This window comes from Hylobates moloch, unplaced genomic scaffold (assembly GCF_009828535.3).
Source record: "Hylobates moloch isolate HMO894 unplaced genomic scaffold, HMol_V3 SCAFFOLD_3, whole genome shotgun sequence".
Taxonomy (NCBI): Eukaryota; Metazoa; Chordata; class Mammalia; order Primates; family Hylobatidae; genus Hylobates; species Hylobates moloch.
In genome coordinates this window covers 139,199,981-139,219,159 of record NW_026652278.1, presented here as the reverse complement: position 1 = coordinate 139,219,159, position 19,179 = coordinate 139,199,981, and the positions used below count along the sequence as shown (strand labels likewise).

The window sequence follows — 19,179 nt, the reverse complement described above, 5'->3', positions numbered from 1 at the left end:
GTATATTTCTGTTGTGGGGAATCATCTTCCAGAAATTTGTTATTGTCTGTGTAAAATCAGGGAACCCCTATTCTGACTCCCTCAGATTCCCTTGAGCCCCTCTGCCCAGTTCTGGCTTCTGACCTAAGGGACTTTCCTCTTAGGTGGGCCAATGGCACTTGACTCCAGGCGGATCCCCATACAGCAAAGTGTCCTGGTCCTCATAGGCCTTTGGTGTAATCTGCCTCACACCAAAAGCAAACCAGGGCTTGGTGGAAATTACCACAGAGGGGACAGGATAGAAGAAAACAGCTTCTCTCTGCCATTATCTTTCTCTCCAAATATATTGTAAATGCCAGTGACCCAAAACTTATCATAGCCAGCTTCATAAACCTAATTACTTTATTATATATCAATTCAACTTCCCTAAGATTGTAATCTCTTATCAGGGCTCAGAGCTCGTTAGTCAGCATTACATTGCTCACAAACTGGGTACTTCTTATACAATGGGTGGATTATTAGTTATTTGCTAAGTAAGTAATAAACTTATATAACAATTGCAACAAATTTATATTTATTATAAATATAGATGCAGTATCTGTGGATAGCTTTATACACACATTAAAATGTAATATATGAGGCCAAAGCGGACGGATTACCTGAGGTCAGGAGTTCGAGACCAGCCTGGCCAAACATGGTAAAACCCCATCTCTACTAAAAATCTAAAAAAATTAGCCAGATTTGGTGGTGGGCACCTGTAATCCCATCTACTTGGGAGGCTGAGGCAGGAGAATTGCTTGAACCCAGGAGACGGAGGTTGCAGTAAGCCGATACGGTGACACTGCACTACAGCCTGGGCAACAGAGTGAAACTCCATCTCAAAAAAAAAAAAAAAAAGTGTAATATATGGGTACTCACTCATTTGGAATATCTTTTAAAGTGATCAAAAGTTGGGTTTGTGTTTGCCTTAGCATGTTTTCTATGTCAACAAAATCAATAATGTATGTTAACTTGTTAAATTATGTAGATTAATCTGAGAATATTTGGAGACACTTTTAAAAAAAAACCTGTATTCAACTTTCCTTTTTTTTTTTTTTTTTACGGAGTCTCACTCTGTCACCCAGGTTGGAGTGCAGTGGCCCCATCTCGGCTCACTGCAAGCTCCGCCTCCCGGGTTCACGCCATTCTCCTGCCTCAGCCTCTCCGAGTAGCTGGGACTACAGGCGCCCGCCATCACGCCCGGCTAATTTTTTGTATTTTTTAGTAGAGACGGGGTTTCACCATGGTCTCGATCTCCTGACCTCATGATCTGCCCGCCTCGGCCTCCCAAAGTGCTGGGATTTACAAGCGTGAGCCACCGCGCCCGGCCCCAACTTTCTTAACCACTGTAAGAGTATTTATAAACAATTGAAATGCTACTTCCTTATAATCAATTGACCAGCTAATTATTTATTGCCCTGGGGCCCAGTTCTACTGGTGTTTATTACATTGGGATTGATTTAGATGATATTTTTCCTATTAGTGCAAATTAGTTCTTAACCCTATAGAAGGATGACATTGCTTCCTTTGGTTTCATGGCCAGATTACTTAGTTGCCCCCTATCTTTGAGAGGACTCCTTCTCTGGCAGTAGAAAGGCAAAGAGAAGTCATGAAGATAAAGAGATGAGGAAAGCACAATTAGGGTTATTGGGCTGAAATTCATGCCCCATTTGTGAGGGTGACGGGAGAAATGGTCTGTTAAAGAGGATAGTTGGTGGTGGGGGCACGGGGAGAGAATGCTGTGACTGTTTTGTGGGCAGTAATTACATTTGGCCTATGAACAGAAAATATATATATTTTAATATAACCTCAATATAGCCTCTCTAATGTTTACTGCCAAGACCTAAAATTTCGAGACATGGCATGAAGCATTTCTGCAATCACAGAATTCTCACTTTATTTTTTTCTAATGAAATATTGTAATTGAACAAGATCCCATATTCTACTATATATCACTCTTTTACTATACTCCAGAGGGGGAAAGTTGTCCTGATTACCATATCTAAGACGAAAGAATCTTTACGTGGTGGAAGTCCTAGCCAGCCATCATTTGGCCACAACGGTGGCTTGTCAAATGGGTATGTAGCAGGTCATACCAGCCTCAGGAGGTGGAGCGAAGCAAAAAAGGAAATCTTGCCATGTCATGTTTCAAAGCTCTTGTGAATCTTGAGATCTCATTAGAAATCTGTCACAGTTTTAGTAGAGTCCCACCAAGATGTGCTCTGCCTGCTCTTTTGCAGGTTGGTCAGGATAGGAAGCAGGGCCTCCCCAGTGCCAGTTCCTCGGGGGAACAATTCACGAGAATCTAAAGAGTTGTCTCCCAGCAGTGCCAGGAAAGAGTGGCTGCCAAAATGTTACTAGTAATTAAGGACTAGGCACCTGAGGGCAGCAACTAAGCACATACTAGTTATTATAACATCCAGGTAGAACAAGTGAAACTCCTCTTTTAAGTGAGTTTAATTGGGACTGGGAGACATTTACAGTCACATTAATGTACCCTGCACGTGCACACACACAGCTACACACCCAGCTACTGTTGCTGGCAATGGAGAAAATGGTGTTTGGGTCTGGCCATCTGGGAACATGAGATCACAAAGCACAATGGCCATAAATTCAATATTGATTTAGTAAGGTGCTAAATAGTGGTAAGCTCCCAAATGTATGTTCACTGATGCTTGTGGTTAATAGAAACATGTTCCTTAAGTATCTTTAGCCAACAATGTTCCTGTGTAATTAGAAAACATCTTAATTATACACTTTGATTTGAAGCTTATGCTAGCTAATCTTAAAGTATAAAAATTATACGAATTAGATAAAGAGAAAAGGTTTAGAAGAGAGACTACATGTAGCATAGAGGTTAAGGGCATGAACTCTGAGCCATAGCTGGATTCAAATCCTCACCCTGGTATTTACTAGCTCTGCAATACGAAAAAGTAGTTAATCTTTCTGTGTTTCAGGTTTTTCACCTGAAAAATGAAAATAGTGCCTATCATAGGGTCATGGTGAGCATTGGAATGCTGAAAACAAGTAAAAGCTCTTTTGAACTGTGCTTGGAACATGAAATGCTAAATACATTTAGCTTATTTTAGGTATGGTATTTTAAGAGTAATAACTCCACAAGTGGGTCATTACACAGTAGAAATTTTGAAAAGGAATAATAATTAACAATTCAGAAATTTTATCATAAAATCTCAGAAGCTTGCCCACATTTCCCACAGGGAAGTAAACTAATACTTTATATATGTAATAGTTTGTTAACGTTTATTAAAATTTTTAAATAAGGTAAATTTATTCAACAGACATTTTTATTGAGTACCCATAAGCATCATGGGAAGTGATATGATGTTATAGGGATACATAAGACATTATTACCCACTTTGAAGAGCTTAAATTTTACAGTATAGCATGTATTAGAACAGTATAAAATATTCAAGCATTTTAGAAACATTACTTTGATATAAATATAATGAATTAAGTAACCATATTTTTGGCCCTTTTAGAAAAGATATTGGGTAAATACGCATGGCCGAAGATACACTGGAGATATTTATTACCTTGAACTATCGGAGTAAATATGGATTATTACTCAATTTCAAGTGTCCTACATATATTCACAAAATCACAGTATAAAGTTAAATGTACCTAAAATGCTAAATGTGATGTCGATCATCAGCTCCCTAGGTTTATGCTACAGACCACAGCCTTGTGTGTAAGTGCTGGAGAAAATATTAAGTATTCTTCATGACATTTCCTATCATTGACCTTAAACAAGCCGTGAGAATAAGCACAGCATTGTAGACTGAAAGCCTAAAACAATATGAATTTTATCATTAGTTTGCAAAAAAAAAAATCACTTTTAATAAAATTTGAAAATATCACCCTTGGCTGTTTCTAGTCAATAAATTATGGTTATCGTCAGATGTGGACCTATAAAAGAGGAGAACATCTTAATGTGCTGGAATATTTTTAATGCTCACAGAATTATGGGGGAAGAATGGAAGTGACATTGACATGTTATTTCAGATGTTAATAATAATTTCCAACATGTTTTTATTTGTCATACCCATTTAGTTCTCTGAGAGATAAGAGAGGGAGACATTGTCATGCCCATTTTTCAGATGAATCAGTTGAGACTTAGAGGAGAGTTTATCTAATTGCCCAAAAGACAGATTAATGCTCTTGAGGATTTTCTTAAGCTCTGATAGAGTTGTCAGTTGACTATGTTTTTAGATAACCTGGGTGCTTGGTTCTTTTCTGTTTTGTCTAGTTTTTGAGGCACTTTGCTGAGTATTTTTCATTTGTTCACTCATCCATTCATCAGAAGTATCTGGGTTACTAGTGCTGGCTCAGCACTCCTGGGCAGTTCTTGGTCAGCATCTTCCATTAACATACGTGAATATGATACATCTGCTTTTCATTGATAAACAGTTCTAAAATTCAGATTTCTGTGCCTCAAATCTTTTATTAAAGAGACAGGCTATAAATTATTGAAGTTTAAAATTTTTGTTAATATTAAACTTCTTAAAGCCAGTAGTTATGTCTTATTCATCTTTTAAGCCTGGTTCCAATATTTAATACAGCTTTTGTTGTTTGATAGCTTATCTTTTATCTGAATTGTAAGATTTTCTGTGATGAATGTGATAAACATTAATGGCTATAATTATAAACACAAATTACTCTATTTTTAAATCAAGTTAATTGGTGTAACATAGTCCTACTCTACGTTAAATTTGTGTCCTGTAAGTTCTCATGACTGTTAGGATTAGGTAGAAGGTGTCTGTTTGCTTCAACAATTTTTAAATAAATTGAAATGTTACATTTGTAACGTAAGTAATTCTCACATACCTAAGCTCAGTTTGGCGCTTCTTAACTTTTTTTTTTAATCCGTTCTCTCATTCATCTGTCTTCCCAATTATCTGTCCATCTACCTCCCAACCTTCCCACCTCCCCCACCACCTCCATCATATTCGCATATGAAGTAATTTACCCTTCCTCTAAACTCTATTTCAGATATACAAGATGTGGGATCTTATATTTCTTAAACTTTCTGGTCTCTGTTTCCTTATTCTACAATGAGAATCATAATAGAATCTACTCATAAAATTATTAAATTAGTTAATTTATATAGAGCATTTAGAACAGTGCCTGGCATTAGTAAGCATTCAATAAATTTTAGCCATTTTCGTTTTTATCATGGTACCGATCTCTACCTGCACTGCGGTATAGTTGGTGGTACATTTCTTATCTCCTCCCCCACTGGGCTGAACACTTGTTGAGGACCGGGTAAGGCTTGGTTATACTGAACATGTTAGCTGGGTTCCTATGCAGCTTATGCAGTCTCTTATAGGAGACAGGCAGTGAAGACTTGTAAAAATGAATGAAAGAAGGAAGGAGTTTGTTCTCCTAATACCAATAGTAAGTAATAATAATTGAGCTTTATACATTTTCTCTTAGTGGAATAAACGGTCATGTTCCTGTTGACATAACAAGACCTATTTAGAGGAAAACTGTACTTTAATCAATGTGAGTCAGTATATTTCAAACATAATTTTAATTTGGCCTTATCATTTATGGTTTCTTATAGCACGAAAGTCAAAGAAGCTGGGAAAGTTAAAAGGGATTCACGAGGAGCAGCCACAGCAGCAGCAGCCCCCACCCCCACCCCCACCCCCGCAAAGCCCAGAGGAAGGAACAACGTACATCGCTCCTGCAAAAGAACCCTCGGTCAACACAGCACTGGTTCCTCAGCTCTCCACAATCTCACGAGCGCTCACACCTTCCCCCGTTATGGTCCTTGAAAACATTGAGCCTGAAATTGTATATGCAGGCTATGACAGCTCAAAACCAGATACGGCCGAAAATCTGCTCTCCACACTCAACCGCTTAGCAGGCAAACAGATGATCCAAGTCGTGAAGTGGGCAAAGGTACTCCCAGGTAGGATTGCCTCTCCTTTCACAGGCTGCATCCTGAACTTAACAAGTCTGGTCAACTGACTTCGCCATCTCCAACCATGCAGTAGGAGTTTGCCTTCTATGAAATCCTGATATCAGATTTTTTTAACTGATAGCAAATTGATCAAGTGTGTAGGAAAAATGTGGTTAATGTGCTCATTTCTTCCGAGAATGCAGGGTTAAGGATTTTATTGTTAAAATGACAGATACGGCTGGGCGCAGTGGCTCACGCCTGTAATCCCAGCACTTTGGGAGGCCGAGGCAGGTGGCTCACTGAGGCAGATGGATCACGAGGTCAGGAGTTCAAGACCAGCCTGGTCAAGATGGTGAAACCCCGTTTCTACTAAAAATACAAAAATTAGTCCCGCGTGGTGGCAGGTGCCTGTAATCCCAGCTACTCAGGAGGCTGAGGCAGGAGAATCGCTTGAACCCGGGTGGCAGAGGCTGCAGTGAGCCGAGATCCCACCATTGTACTCCAGCCTGGGCAACAGAGTGAGACTCTATCTCAAAAAAAAAAGAAATTAAAATTAAAAATTTTTTAAATGACATATACACTTCTTATGTTGATCAAAATGGAAAATTTCATCCAAAATTATTAAGGTAAAATACATTCTGTTCATGAAATCACAAGTTGAGCACATTATTAACGGCTCATAACGAGGGTTAATCTAAGCATAGACCAAGTAAGGCAAGGCCTAGCAAGTTGTAAGAGACCTGGAATGACTCTTCTGTCTAAAAAATAATCACCTGGCCCCCAGCACCCTTTAAATTGTCCCTGGAATTCCTATTTTAGTCATTTTTTTGTTTCATGGGATTTAATTAATAAGGCCCCTCTTAATCTACAGAAACATCACTTAGAAATTGCCATTACATTGTCCCAGTTCATTAATCTAAAGCAGTTTCTTAGACTACCTATGGTCAGACAGCAGCTGTAAAAGTTGAGGAAAGCTCCACTGACTGATTCTTTGAAGAGAAGCTTGCCCAGTGAAACTCCACAGACAGAAAAATAACATGATGCCCCTGGAGATGGGGGGGTGATAAAAAAACAAAAGAAGGCCTGGTGCAGTGGTCCATGCCTGTAATCCCAGCACTTTGGGAGGCCGAGGCAAGCAGATCACTTGAGGTCAGGAATTCGAGACCAGCCTTGCCACCATCGTGAAACCCCGCCTCTACTAAAAATACAAAATTTAGTTGGGCATCCTGGCAGGCACCTGTAACCCCAGCTACTTCTGAGCCTGAGGCAGGAGAATCGCTTGAAACCCTGGTTGCAGTGAGCCAGTATCATGCCACTGCACTCCAGCCTGGGCGACAGAATGAGACTTCATCTTAAAAAACAAATAAATAAAGAACAAAAGAAAAGCTTGAGTCTGTCAGGCAGGGAGGACAGGTGCCAAGGAAACATGTTCTACCATAGAACTTTATCAAAGTCTGGTATTAACCTGGACCATAGGAGGCACCACATGCTCATTTTTTAAGCACCACAAACTCATGAACAATGAAATTTCCCACCATTATTGCAGATACGCAGGGGTTGACAGTTATTAAATTACCTTTTATTTTAGTGTTATTAATTGTGGGTGGGATGAAGCAAGTTTTGCGGGTTAATACAAATTCTCTCAATCTAACCAAGGGTTTTAGGCTGTCATCCACACCGAAACTTGCTGAACTTTGCAATTTTAGTTTGCCCTGGCAGTTTACCCTCATCTAGAATTAGGATGAATTTAAAGTGAAATGTGGAACAGGGCTGGGCCTGTGGTGGGCGCTCTGTAAATGACTATTGAATTGATTTGAGTCTATTAGAGAAGAGAAAAGTGAAAGAAAGGTGGCTGTTTGGGGTTGACTTAAGAAGCATCTTCCTGGAATGTACTTAAATGCTAAGTGTATTTCTGTGATTAATCGTTTTGTTCTTCAGGATTTAAAAACTTGCCTCTTGAGGACCAAATTACCCTAATCCAGTATTCTTGGATGTGTCTATCATCATTTGCCTTGAGCTGGAGATCGTACAAACATACGAACAGCCAATTTCTCTATTTTGCACCAGACCTAGTCTTTAATGAGTAAGTACCTATTAATTAGCCTTCATAAAATAAACTGCAGAGTTATTCGTTATGCTTTCTTTCAATGATTTCTAAACAGATGTACGTTGGTGAAAGAATCTACTGAAACTGGCATTTTTTAACGTTAAAAATTTACAGCTCTCTGGGAACTTAAAAATTACTCTTTGCAACATTATACTGTACGCTTCTGAGTATATATAAATCAGTATATATAAATTCCACATAATAATATGTGGGATATATCCCAAAAGAAAGATGATCCAGTTGGCTCTGAAAATTGACTGGTACAAAGCCACAATTAATAGAAAACAGTCTCTTTTGGTATCGACTCCAATTGGGAAGACGATCTAATTTCTAGGAAACGTGAATATATAAAGTGCCAGCTTTTACGAGCTCATATAATGGTTCTTTTGTTAACAGTATACAGCTGCTCAATGTGTTTTCATGACAATTATAATTACCCTTCTTTGCCATCATAAAAGAAGCCAAACTGTTATTCTGTAGCGAAACATTTTTAGTTTTATGATGCATTTTAAAAGACTGAAAGAATTGTAATCGGTTTTCCTTTGGCTACAAATTCCTTCCTATTTTAAGTTTACATTTTAATACTGTTTGCATCCCTCATTAGCACATTTTATTTATGTTTATATCTAGCAGTGCTTCTTTGTAATTGTTGGGTCAAGAAATACTTAAAAGGGAATATTTGAATTATGATAGTAACTACAGCCGTATTCTGACAGATGGCTCTCTCTGGCGATAGGAAATAGGGGTTTCAGTAGGGAAGGAGGCAGATGAGAAATAGGTTGGTGACAAAAGCAAGAAAAGTAATGCAAAAGATGAAAAGTATAGACAGATACTGCCAACATACCTCAGTAGTACCAGTAGTAATGTACCTAAGAGTACCAGTTCGCCCACACGTGATGTACTGCAAAGACAATTTTATTCCAAACATAAATTAGAAACATCAATTGTTGGTTCTCGAGGTGGCCTGCTTTTGGCAATTTATCAAAAAGAGTAATTCTAGTACTGCATCAGTGTTCACCAAAAGCATGAAGTAAAGCCAAACGACTGACACGCACAATTTAATTAACTTGCATCCCTCAATAATCAACTGATATTATTGAATAGTAAGCCCGTTTTAAAATATGTTCTATAAACCAGAAGAAAACACATATTAAAGAGGGTTCTTGTTTTAAAAGGACATGTGGGTAAATAAGAATCTCCTTAGTGCCATCGTTTCAGCATTTGATTTTAACAGAACATTAAAACAACCTATTTAATCTTATTAATACATCTATTAATTTTTGTCATCAAATGTGTATAACATAAAATTTTTCATTTTTAAGCATAAACTCAGTAGCATTAATTACATTCACATTGTTGTGCAACCATCACTACTATCCATATCCTATACTTTTCATCATCCCAAACAAACTCTAAACCCATTCAACAATCACTCCCCATTATCCCCTCCCCTAAGCCTCTGGTAACCTCTAGTATATGAATTTGCCTATTCTATATATTTAATATAAGTGGAATCATATAATATTTGTCGTTTTGTGCCTGGCTCATTTCGCTTAGCCTAATGTTTTCAATGTTCATCCATATTTAGTATGTATCAGAATTCCATTCCCTTTTATGGCAGAATAATATTCCATCGTAGATATATCAAGTCAGTCCTCATTAGTGGATTCTGTAGTTGCATATTTGCTTCCTGACTGCATTTATTTGTAATCTCAAAGTCAATACTCACAGGATTTTCATGGTCATTTACAGACAAATGCAGAGTAACAAAGAATTTGAGTTGCCAAGAGAGCACATTGCAGCTGAGCTCACACAAGGGACCACTCCGCCATCTTGTTTCAGCTCTCATGCTATAAACTGTCATCCTTTTCACAGTCTATTTATTGCCACGTGTTTTGCATTTTTATGCCTTTTGGTGATTTCACCGTTTAAGATGGCTGGCCCCTAGACATAGTGCTGAAGTGCTAGCTAGTGTTCTTCAGCTCAAGAAAGCTATGATGCGCCTCACAGAGAAAATAGGGTGTCAGATAATCATTACTGAAGCATGAGTTACGGTTCTGCTGGCTATAGTTCAATGTTAACAAACCAGGAATATATGTTAAGTAAGATGTCTTTAAACAGAAATACACATGAAACAAAATTAGGTATAGATCAGTTGATGAAATGTGACCAGAGGTTGTAAGGACCATTACCCCAAAGTTCCCCTAGGAGAAATAGTTGAGTATTTGCTAATTCAGTGTTTGCCGTGACTTTATAGAACATGACTACAGCAAATATTTTATCCAATCATCTGTTAATGGGCAGTTTGGTTGTTTCCACCTTTGACTATTATGAATAACGTCGTACTGAATATGGGTATACAAATATATCTTTGAGATGCTGCTTTCAGTTCTTTTAGTACCCAGAATTGGAATCCCTGGGCATATGGTACCTCTGTGTTTAACTTTTTAAGGAGACACCACACTCTTTTTCCACAGCAGTTGCACCATTTTACATTCCTTGTACATCAGCAATGTACAAGGGTTCTAATTTCTCCACATCCTTGCCAGCACTTTTTTCTTCTTATTAAGTAGCCATCCCAGTAGGCATGACATGGTATCTCACTATGGTTTTCATTTTCATTTCCCTAATGGCTGATGATGTTGGACATGTTTTCATATGCTTATGGGCCATTTGTATATCTTCTCTGTAGAACTGTTCATGCAAGTTCTTTACACATTTTTAATTGGATTATATGTCTTTTTGTATGTGAGTTGTAGGAGTTCTTTATATTTTATGGATATTAAACCCTTATCAGATACATGGTTTGTAAATATGTCTCTCAACCTGTGGCTTGCCTTTTTACTCTGTTGAAAGTGTCCTTTGATGCACAAGCATTTATAATTGTAGTGAAGTCAAAATCTCTTCTTTTGTTGCCTTTTCTTTGGTGTCACTTATTACTTTTTAATTGTTTGTAAATATCTGAGTATAAAGGGCTCCAATCAATTACAGAATTGTGAGAATGTTTTTTCATAAATGGAACTTAGGGGAAAGCACCTTATATTTGAAGGCTGGGAATAATGTACTTAAAGGGGTTTGGAAATAAATAAGAAACAAAAAAAAAGAAAAGGTCATATAAGCTTTGTGTATTTGTCTATTCTAGAAAATATTTATACAGATAAAATGGAAACAACAAAAGATAAATGCTTTCTAATATTAAAATTAGTTAAATGTTATTGATGTAATTATTAGAATGAACACGTTGTTCTCTGCTCTTAAAAGTTTTGACCTCAACCCAACCCAGACTTCTGTAGGGTTTCTTTCTCTCAACTAGAAAGAATAGAGCAAAGCTGTGTTTTTCAAGGGGCTAGGGTGGATACTACTCTGGGGAAACAATTGGAAATTATATAAAGCCTTTTGGTCCAATTGCATCAAAAAGAGAGCTTGATGTGGTAGCTCCATCCCTGGGTACTGTGATAGACCCCGTACTTTTTAGGGAAATCAGTAAGTTACAGAGGATGGCTGAGCATATGCATACATGCTTCATCTTGCATTTATTCCAGGAATATTTATTAACTGTTGTCAGTATTCTAAGCAGTCGTTTTAGAATAGTGAGAGAAAAAAATCCCTCTCTCATAGAACATACAGTCTAATGAGAGAGACAGAAATACTGAGTTTTATAAGTAAAATATAATTGTGATAAGTATTGAGAGGAAAAGTGGTCTGAGAGCAGTTAATGGGAGAGATTGATCTAGTCAGTCTAGTCAGGAAAGTCTTCCTTGGGAATGATTAAACTGGTGTTCCCCAGGTGAAGGAAGTATACAAGGAGGAAAGTTGATCTAGCCTGAGAGACCAGCATGTGCAAAGGCCCAGTGGCAGGAAGGAACATGGGCCTTCAATGAACTGAGAGCAAGACAGTGTGGCTGGAGGGGAGCCTAAGGCCAGGTCCTGTGGGTTTCAGAGGCCACATCAGAGACTTGGCTCTTTATTTTAAGAGCAGTGGAAAAGCCACTGAAGTGTTCTAAGTGATGGGGTGACATTTCCAGATTTGCTTCTTGAAAAGATCTCTCTGAATGCAGAATGGAAAATGGGTTAGAAGTGAGTCAGTGCAGATGTTGGGAGACCAGACAGGAGGCTGCGGTGGGAATCCAGGTGATAGTGTAAGGTGAAATCATCAAGAATTGCTAGTAGTTGGATATTGGCAAGGACTGGAGGGGGGCAAGAATTAGCTGTCTAGGAAGACTTCCAAGCCTCTGCCATAAGTGCCAGGAAGGATTTGGTGCCCCTCACTGGAATAGGGAATAAGGGAAGAAGACTCAGGTTTGGAAGGGCAGGGGAAGGGAGAGCCCGGGACCAGTTTTGAGGGTAAGATTGACTTGCCTTTGAAAAATTATCCAAGAACACATATTATATAGGCAGTTATTTCTACAGGTCAGAAGCTAAAGAGGTGTCCTGGCTAAAGTTAAAAATTTTGAACTCGTTTTGGAGGTAGTAGTTAAAGGAGGAATGTCGTCACGTGGATCTCAAGGAAAGTGGACTTTAAGAAAGGAGATGCGACTGCCCTATCATGTTATATGTTGTTGTGATCTCAGTGAGGTGTGAACTAGAAAACTCAAAGCATGCCTCACGCATTGCCTGCCAATGCCTTACACATTCCTGTCTTCTGAACGTGTTCTATATGCTTTCCCTGAGCCATTACCCGTGCTTTCCTACCTTCCACCACAGCAAAGGCAGCAGTCTGGCATTTTGTGTAAAGCAGTAGTGATGCCGCTCACGTGAGGGCAGAGTGCACTGATATGGTCCTCCCTTGCTCTCCCACCAACCCTTGGCTGTTTATACCACCTCCCACCTGGTGTTGCCAGCTCTTAAGTGCGTCTATCTCTGCCTTATTTCACTGGCACACCTCACTGAAGTCACAGACTCTGTCTTAATCATTTCTGAATCTCTAGCAGCTGGCATTGTGCCTGAATCATAGTAGGTACTCCATAAATATTTGCTGAATAAATGAATTATTGAACAAATGAACCAAACAATCTATTAATCAGTCTGAAGGGGCTTCCTAAGTTTACATTTCTAACTATGAGGATGAAGTTTATGATGAAGTGTGGTGTAGGGATGCATGGCTTTCCCGAACAGAGGCATTGCAATATTTAAAACAGAGGAACAAAACTTTGGGTTTGCCTTCAACTGTGACACAGATCTGAAAGTTCCCAAAGATCTTATTCTCCGGTATTAGCATCACTGGAGATGGAGGAAAGGTGGGAAATAGGGAATAATAAAGGAAACATTCTTTCTAATTTTTTACTAAACATTGGGGTGAAGATATTAGTTAATACTTTAAATTAACATAGAACTTTTCTTATTATAAACTCAAAACTTTTCAAATATGTATTAAATGATTAATTATTCAATTTTACCTTGAAATAGCTTATCATATATTGCTACAGATCGCTGCAAGTATTCAAATTTCTTATCAATTCACTACACATATTAAAACTCCCACTGAAGCCTGTAATGACTTTTTTTTTCATTTTTTTTATAAGATCTGAAATGAAGGTTCAGTATTACTCTCTTTTACATCTTGGCTGGTATTTTAAAATTAAACATATATTAAAGACTTGCTTATACTACCTCAAGTAGTAGCCCAGTAAAAAATGTTTTTGGATGATCTTTTACTGTCCTCAGGATCTGACCTTGGGATTGTTTTGGTTCACAGACTGTTGGCGAGAGTGAGGGAGGGTTGAAGTCTTAGTGGCACTTCACATGCCTCTGTGGATTCTCTGAGTGTCTGTCCAGGAGGAAGGTGACTTCCACCCACACCATCCTGCATATGAAGCACTAGTGGTGTGAGGGCAGCTCCATTAGATGAGTACACAACTCAGTTGCCATCGGCTACTTCTTTTCATGTTTTCATGGGGTGCTACCTGTTTCTTTGTGTCCCCAGTCACTGGGTCAGTGTGCTGGTGCAGTCCAGTTGTCCTCAGTGAGGGTTCTCCCCGGGCCATGCTGCCAACATTACAGTGCCAGTGAGGTCCCTCTGTACCTAACGTTCTGAAGCTCCAGGAGGCCTGGCTTCCTAATGGGTTGCGTGTTCCAAAGTCTGTCCCACTGTGGTGGAGGCTCGGATCAGAGGATTCTCATGGAGGCCAGGGGTGGTCGGACGTATGGCGAGCCCCAGTGTCCCTTCCCACAGGGAGTGGTGGATCTTCCTGAGCCACTGGAGGTGACTTCTGTGCCTGGACCCTCACCCCATCAGGGTTAGGGCCAGCGATGGTTGGGGGACAGGAATTCTGATGAGAGGAGTCAGGGATGTAGGATGAACCTGGTCAGCTCCTCCTTCAATGGCTGCTTTTGTTCTTCCTTCTCTCTCCCCAGCCCACTTCCCCTTCTCCTTCTTTCAAGTTAGGATTTCTTACTTCTCCTTGGCTCACTGGGAAACTGTTGTGTGATTTCTGCAGCTTCCAGTGTCTGATCCTCCTCCCTTTTCTTCTCACTTCTCCCTGCTCCTTCCTTTCCTTTCCCTTCTCTCTTACTCCCCTCCTTCCTTCTCTCCTTCTCTCTCCTTCTTCTACCTCCCACTGCCCCATACACCCCTTTTCCTTCCACTGAGAAACCTCCTCCTGAGATTTCCATTTTTTAAAAATTTCTGGGTAAGTATGAGGGAATAAAGTTCAAAAGAAGGAAACAAGTCTTCCTTCCATGCCTTATTTTTCTGTTGGACTCTATGAAAAACCAGGCCTTGCACCAGTAGCTAGAGGGCCAAGGCCTGCAGCTGACGGCCTGACCATGAAAGCAGCGCCCCCCTGCAGGTGGCACATGTGCTGCCAGCCTCACCGTGGCCCCACTGTTCCCAGTGGGGAATCTGTCTGGGTCTGCAGCAACCTCAATTCATGCCTCCTCAGAAGAAAGAATTTGAGGGGCAGAAGGAGAGACTGAGGCAAATGTTACACAGCAGGAGTGAAAGTTTATTAAAAAGCTTTGAGCAGGAATGAAAGGAAGTAAAGTAACCTTGGAAGAGGGGTTACTGTCTCTGTGACTTGAGAGATCAAGTGTGCAGTTTGACCTTTGACTTGGGGTCTTACGCGTTGGCATGCTTTCTGGGAGATTGCATCCCTTCTCCCCTGATTCTTCCCTTGGGGTGGGCTGTCCGCATGTTGGGTGGCCTGCCAGCATTTTGGAGGGTGCATGCACAATGTGTTTACTGGAGTTCTATGCATGCTCACTTGAGGTGTTCCTCCCTCACCAGTCCAGTATTCCTAGAAGGTCATACCATACCTGAACTCCGCCATTTTGCCTCTTCATGCGCATGCTTGAGCCCACTCACCCAACTCCTGAGATCTTATCAGGAAGCTGCTTATCACCAGTTTCAGGTTTTTCTATCTATTAGGATACTGCCTTTCCCTGGCACTGGCTGACACCAGTTATTATTTTAGAGAAACAGTATAACAACTGCCTGACCTGAGGGTCGCCTGACATTCCTGGTGGCAGTGAGAGGGACCTCTCCTGCCCTGCTCATGTCTGCCTGACTACCTACTGTAACACCACCACTGCCTATTTTGCATCTGGCTGTTTTCATTCCTACCTGGCCCTTGGAGACAGTGGAGCTCAAGACTCTTGAATAAAGAAAAGCAACATCATAAGTAGAAAATAGTCAATCCTTATCTGCAAAGGGCAGAAGCACTCCAGAATGGAAATTGTGTTTTTACACAAAAGTAGTGTTTAGAGGCCATCTTCCCACCTGAAGGAGGCTAGACAGAGTGAACTCTAGGGGAAGGGGCATTGGGGCTGGAGGAGGTTTTATAAGCTAGAAACAAGAACAGTCATTCAGTTATATACAGGGAGAGAGGAGAGGTAGATACAAGTCCCCAAAACCAGAATTATTTCCTTCCCTCCTTTCCTCTACTTCTTTTTAAAATAGTATTTATTCCTTTTTGTCAATCTATCATAGTGATAAGAATTAGAGTTGGAGTAGAAAGTCACTTTTAGCCAGGCATGGTACCTCACACTTGTAACCCCAGCACTTTGGGAAGCTGAGGCAGGAGGATTGCTTGAGTCCAGGAGTTCAAGTCCAGCCTGGGCAACAAAGGCCGTATCTCTGCAAATAATTAGCTAGACACAGTAGTGTGCACCTGTGGTCCCAGCTACTTGGGAGGCTGAGGTGGGAGGATCACTTGAGCAACCAGGAGTTCAAGGCTGTAGTGAGCCATGATTGCACCACTGCACCACAGCCTGGGTGACAGAGCAAGACCCTGTCTCAAAAAAAAAAGAAAAGAAAAGTCATTTCCAGACATTTTAGCAGAGGAAGTGAGAGGAGGGAAGTTCTGGAAGATAACCTGCTGCAATGGTGCTTCTGAGTTACATCATAATAAGAGGAGTTCCGAGACTGAGCACGCAGAAGACAGGGACTGCCTGTACCTGAGAAAGGTGGAAACACCTAAGAGGGGAGTATTAACTTAAGATGAGAACTGAGGGGACACTTCCTAACTCAGTTCTTCATTTGTCTTCTTTTTTTTTTTTTTTGAGATGGAGTTTTGCTGTTGTTGCCAGGCTGGAGTGCAATGGTGCGATCTCGGCTCACCACAAACTCCGCCTCCCGGGTTCAAGGGATTCTCTTGCCTCAGCCTCCCAAGTAGCTGGGACTACAGGCATGTGCCACCACGCCCGGTTAATTTTGTATTTTTTTAGTAGAGATGGGGGTTTCCCCATGTTGGTCAGGCTGGTCTCGAACTCCTGACCTGAGGTAATCCACCCGCCTTGGCCTCCCAAAGTGCTGGGATTACAGGCGTGAGCCACCGCGCCCGGCCTGTTGTTTTCGTTTTGTTTTGTTTTTATAAAACCCCACTTCTCATTTTAGACTACTTTTGGGAGAAGGAAATAAGTGATATTTATTGTCCTTTCATTTGGCAGATACTTATTGAGCAACTTCAGCGTATTAAGCACTGTTCTAGGCAGTGGGAATATAACAGTAAACAAAACGAGATTCCCTTCCTTCATGGGGCTTACAGTCCCGTGGTAGGTATAGGTGGGTGGCATAGCAGAAAAAGCGAAGGCGGTATTGTGAAACAGTCCTGCCTGCAGTGCTGCTAGAGAGCAGGGCTTGGATCCCATCCCTGTTACTTGTATACGACAACAGCAAAAGTGGTACTTAAAATAATGTGTCGTTTCAGTGAATTTCCTCAAGGACTTTACTAGTGCCCTTGGTTAGCCACATTGGCCTCCTTTTGCTGCATTGAGGATCCAAACTCATTCTTAACTCGATGTCTGTTCTCTGTGCAGGAAGATGGCTCTTTCGAGCCTTCTTGTCTCAGCTCTAAATATTCCTTGTTCAGACAGATTTTGCCTGATCATCTGTATTAGGCTGTTCTTGCATTGCTGTAAAGAAATACCTGAGACTGGGAAATTTGTAAAGAAAGAAGATTTAATTGGCTCATGGTTCTACAGTGTACAGGAGGCATAGCACCGGCATCTGCATCTGGGGAGGCCTCAGGAAGCTTCCCATCATGGCAGAAACTGAAGGGAGAGCAGGCACATCACATGGCAAAAGCAGGAGCAAGAGAGATAGAGGGGAGGGGGATGCGCCACACACTTTTAAATGACCACTGTCACCGAGAGGACAGCATTTAGACCAAAGAGGGTGGTGCTAAACCGTTGATGAGAAATCCACCCCTGAGGCTGTGCATGGTGGCTCACACCTGTAATACCAACACTTTGGGAGGCCATGCAGGCAGATTGCTTGATTGCTACTCAGGAATGCGAGACCAGCCTGGGTAACATGGTGAAACCCTGTCTCTACCAAAAATACAAAAAATCAGTCGGGCGTGGTGGTGCATACCTGTGGTCCCAGGTACTCAGGAGGCTGAGGTGGGAGAATCACTTGAGCCCAGGAGGTGGAGGTTGCAGGGAGCTGTGATTGTGCCACTGCACTCCAGCCTGGGTGACAGAGCAAAGCAAGGCCCTTTCTGGGGTGGGGAAGAAAGAAAGAAGTGCACCCCTGAGATCCAATCACCTCCCACCAGGCCCCACCTCCAACACTAAGAATTACAATTTAACATGAGACTTAGAGGGGACACATAACCAAACTATATGATCTAGGATCTATAGATCCTAGAGCTGTCCAACAGATCTAGGATACATTCCTGCCACTTACCTCCCCATTTTATCACGTCTCTGTTTTCTCCCTAGTAACCCTCCTGCGCCCATTAGTGTAGGCTCTGGAGGGCAGGAACCTGGTCTGTCTGATTTACCTTTGCACTGCCAGCTCCTAGAACACTGCCTGGCATTAGTTAAGCACTTGATGAACTAATTAATTTTAAAATGCTATTTTCAGCATTATTTCCTGCTGCTTCTCTGCATACACTCCACACCAGCCAAATTAACCTTTTTCTTCCCTAGGTCTTTCTGTTGCTGTGCCTTTGCTCCTAATACTTCCCTTCTCCCTCCCTCAAGCCCAACCTAAAGCATACTTTCTCACTGCCAACTTGTCTTACCATTAAAGAATGACTTTCCCCTCATACACTCTATAGCAGCGGTCCCCAACCTTTTGGGCACCAGGGACCAGTTTTGTGGAAGACAATTTTCCACAGACCTGGCTGGGTGTGGGGATGGTTTCAGGTTGAAACTGTTCCACTTCAGATCATCAGGCATTAGTTAGATTCTCATAAGGAGCATGCAACCTAGATCCCTCATATGCATAGTTCAACTAGGGTTCACAGTTCTATGAGAATTTAATGCTGCTGCTGATCTGACAGGAGGTGGAGCTCAGGCTGTAACACTCAACTCGCCTGCTGCCCACCTCCTGCTGTGTGGCCCAGTTCCTAACAAGCCATAGACTGTAATACAGTCTGTGGCCCCAGGCTTGGGGACCCCTGCTCTATAGTACTTCTTTTATATCTCAATCATTTGGTACTTACTGTGTCTATATATGTTTTTTACTCTAGATATACTGTAAATACCTAGAGCACAGAAAATATACTTGTTAAAGTTATCCATAGTGTCTAGCAAAATACGTGTGTGTGTGTGTGTGTGTGTGTGTGTGTGTTTTTGTGTGTATGTGAGAGAGGAGAGAGAGGAGAGATGGAGTCTCACTCTGTTGCCCAGGCTGGAGTGCACTGATGTGTGCAACCTCTGCCTCCTGGGTTCAAGTGATTCT

At 41.0% G+C, this 19,179-nt stretch overlaps 1 protein-coding gene across 4 annotated transcripts in view; it reads left to right on the top strand.

The window, feature by feature from the left end:
• Positions 1-19,179, top strand: part of NR3C2 (nuclear receptor subfamily 3 group C member 2) — a 363,758-nt gene that overhangs the window by 281,407 nt on the left and 63,172 nt on the right. For all 4 annotated transcript variants that reach the window (XM_032148091.2, XM_032148076.2, XM_032148085.2 and 1 more), the window contains 2 exons: positions 5,603-5,953; positions 7,883-8,027. In XM_032148091.2, the coding sequence (XP_032003982.1) occupies positions 5,603-5,953; positions 7,883-8,027 (496 nt within the window). The remainder of the gene's footprint in view (positions 1-5,602; positions 5,954-7,882; positions 8,028-19,179) is intronic.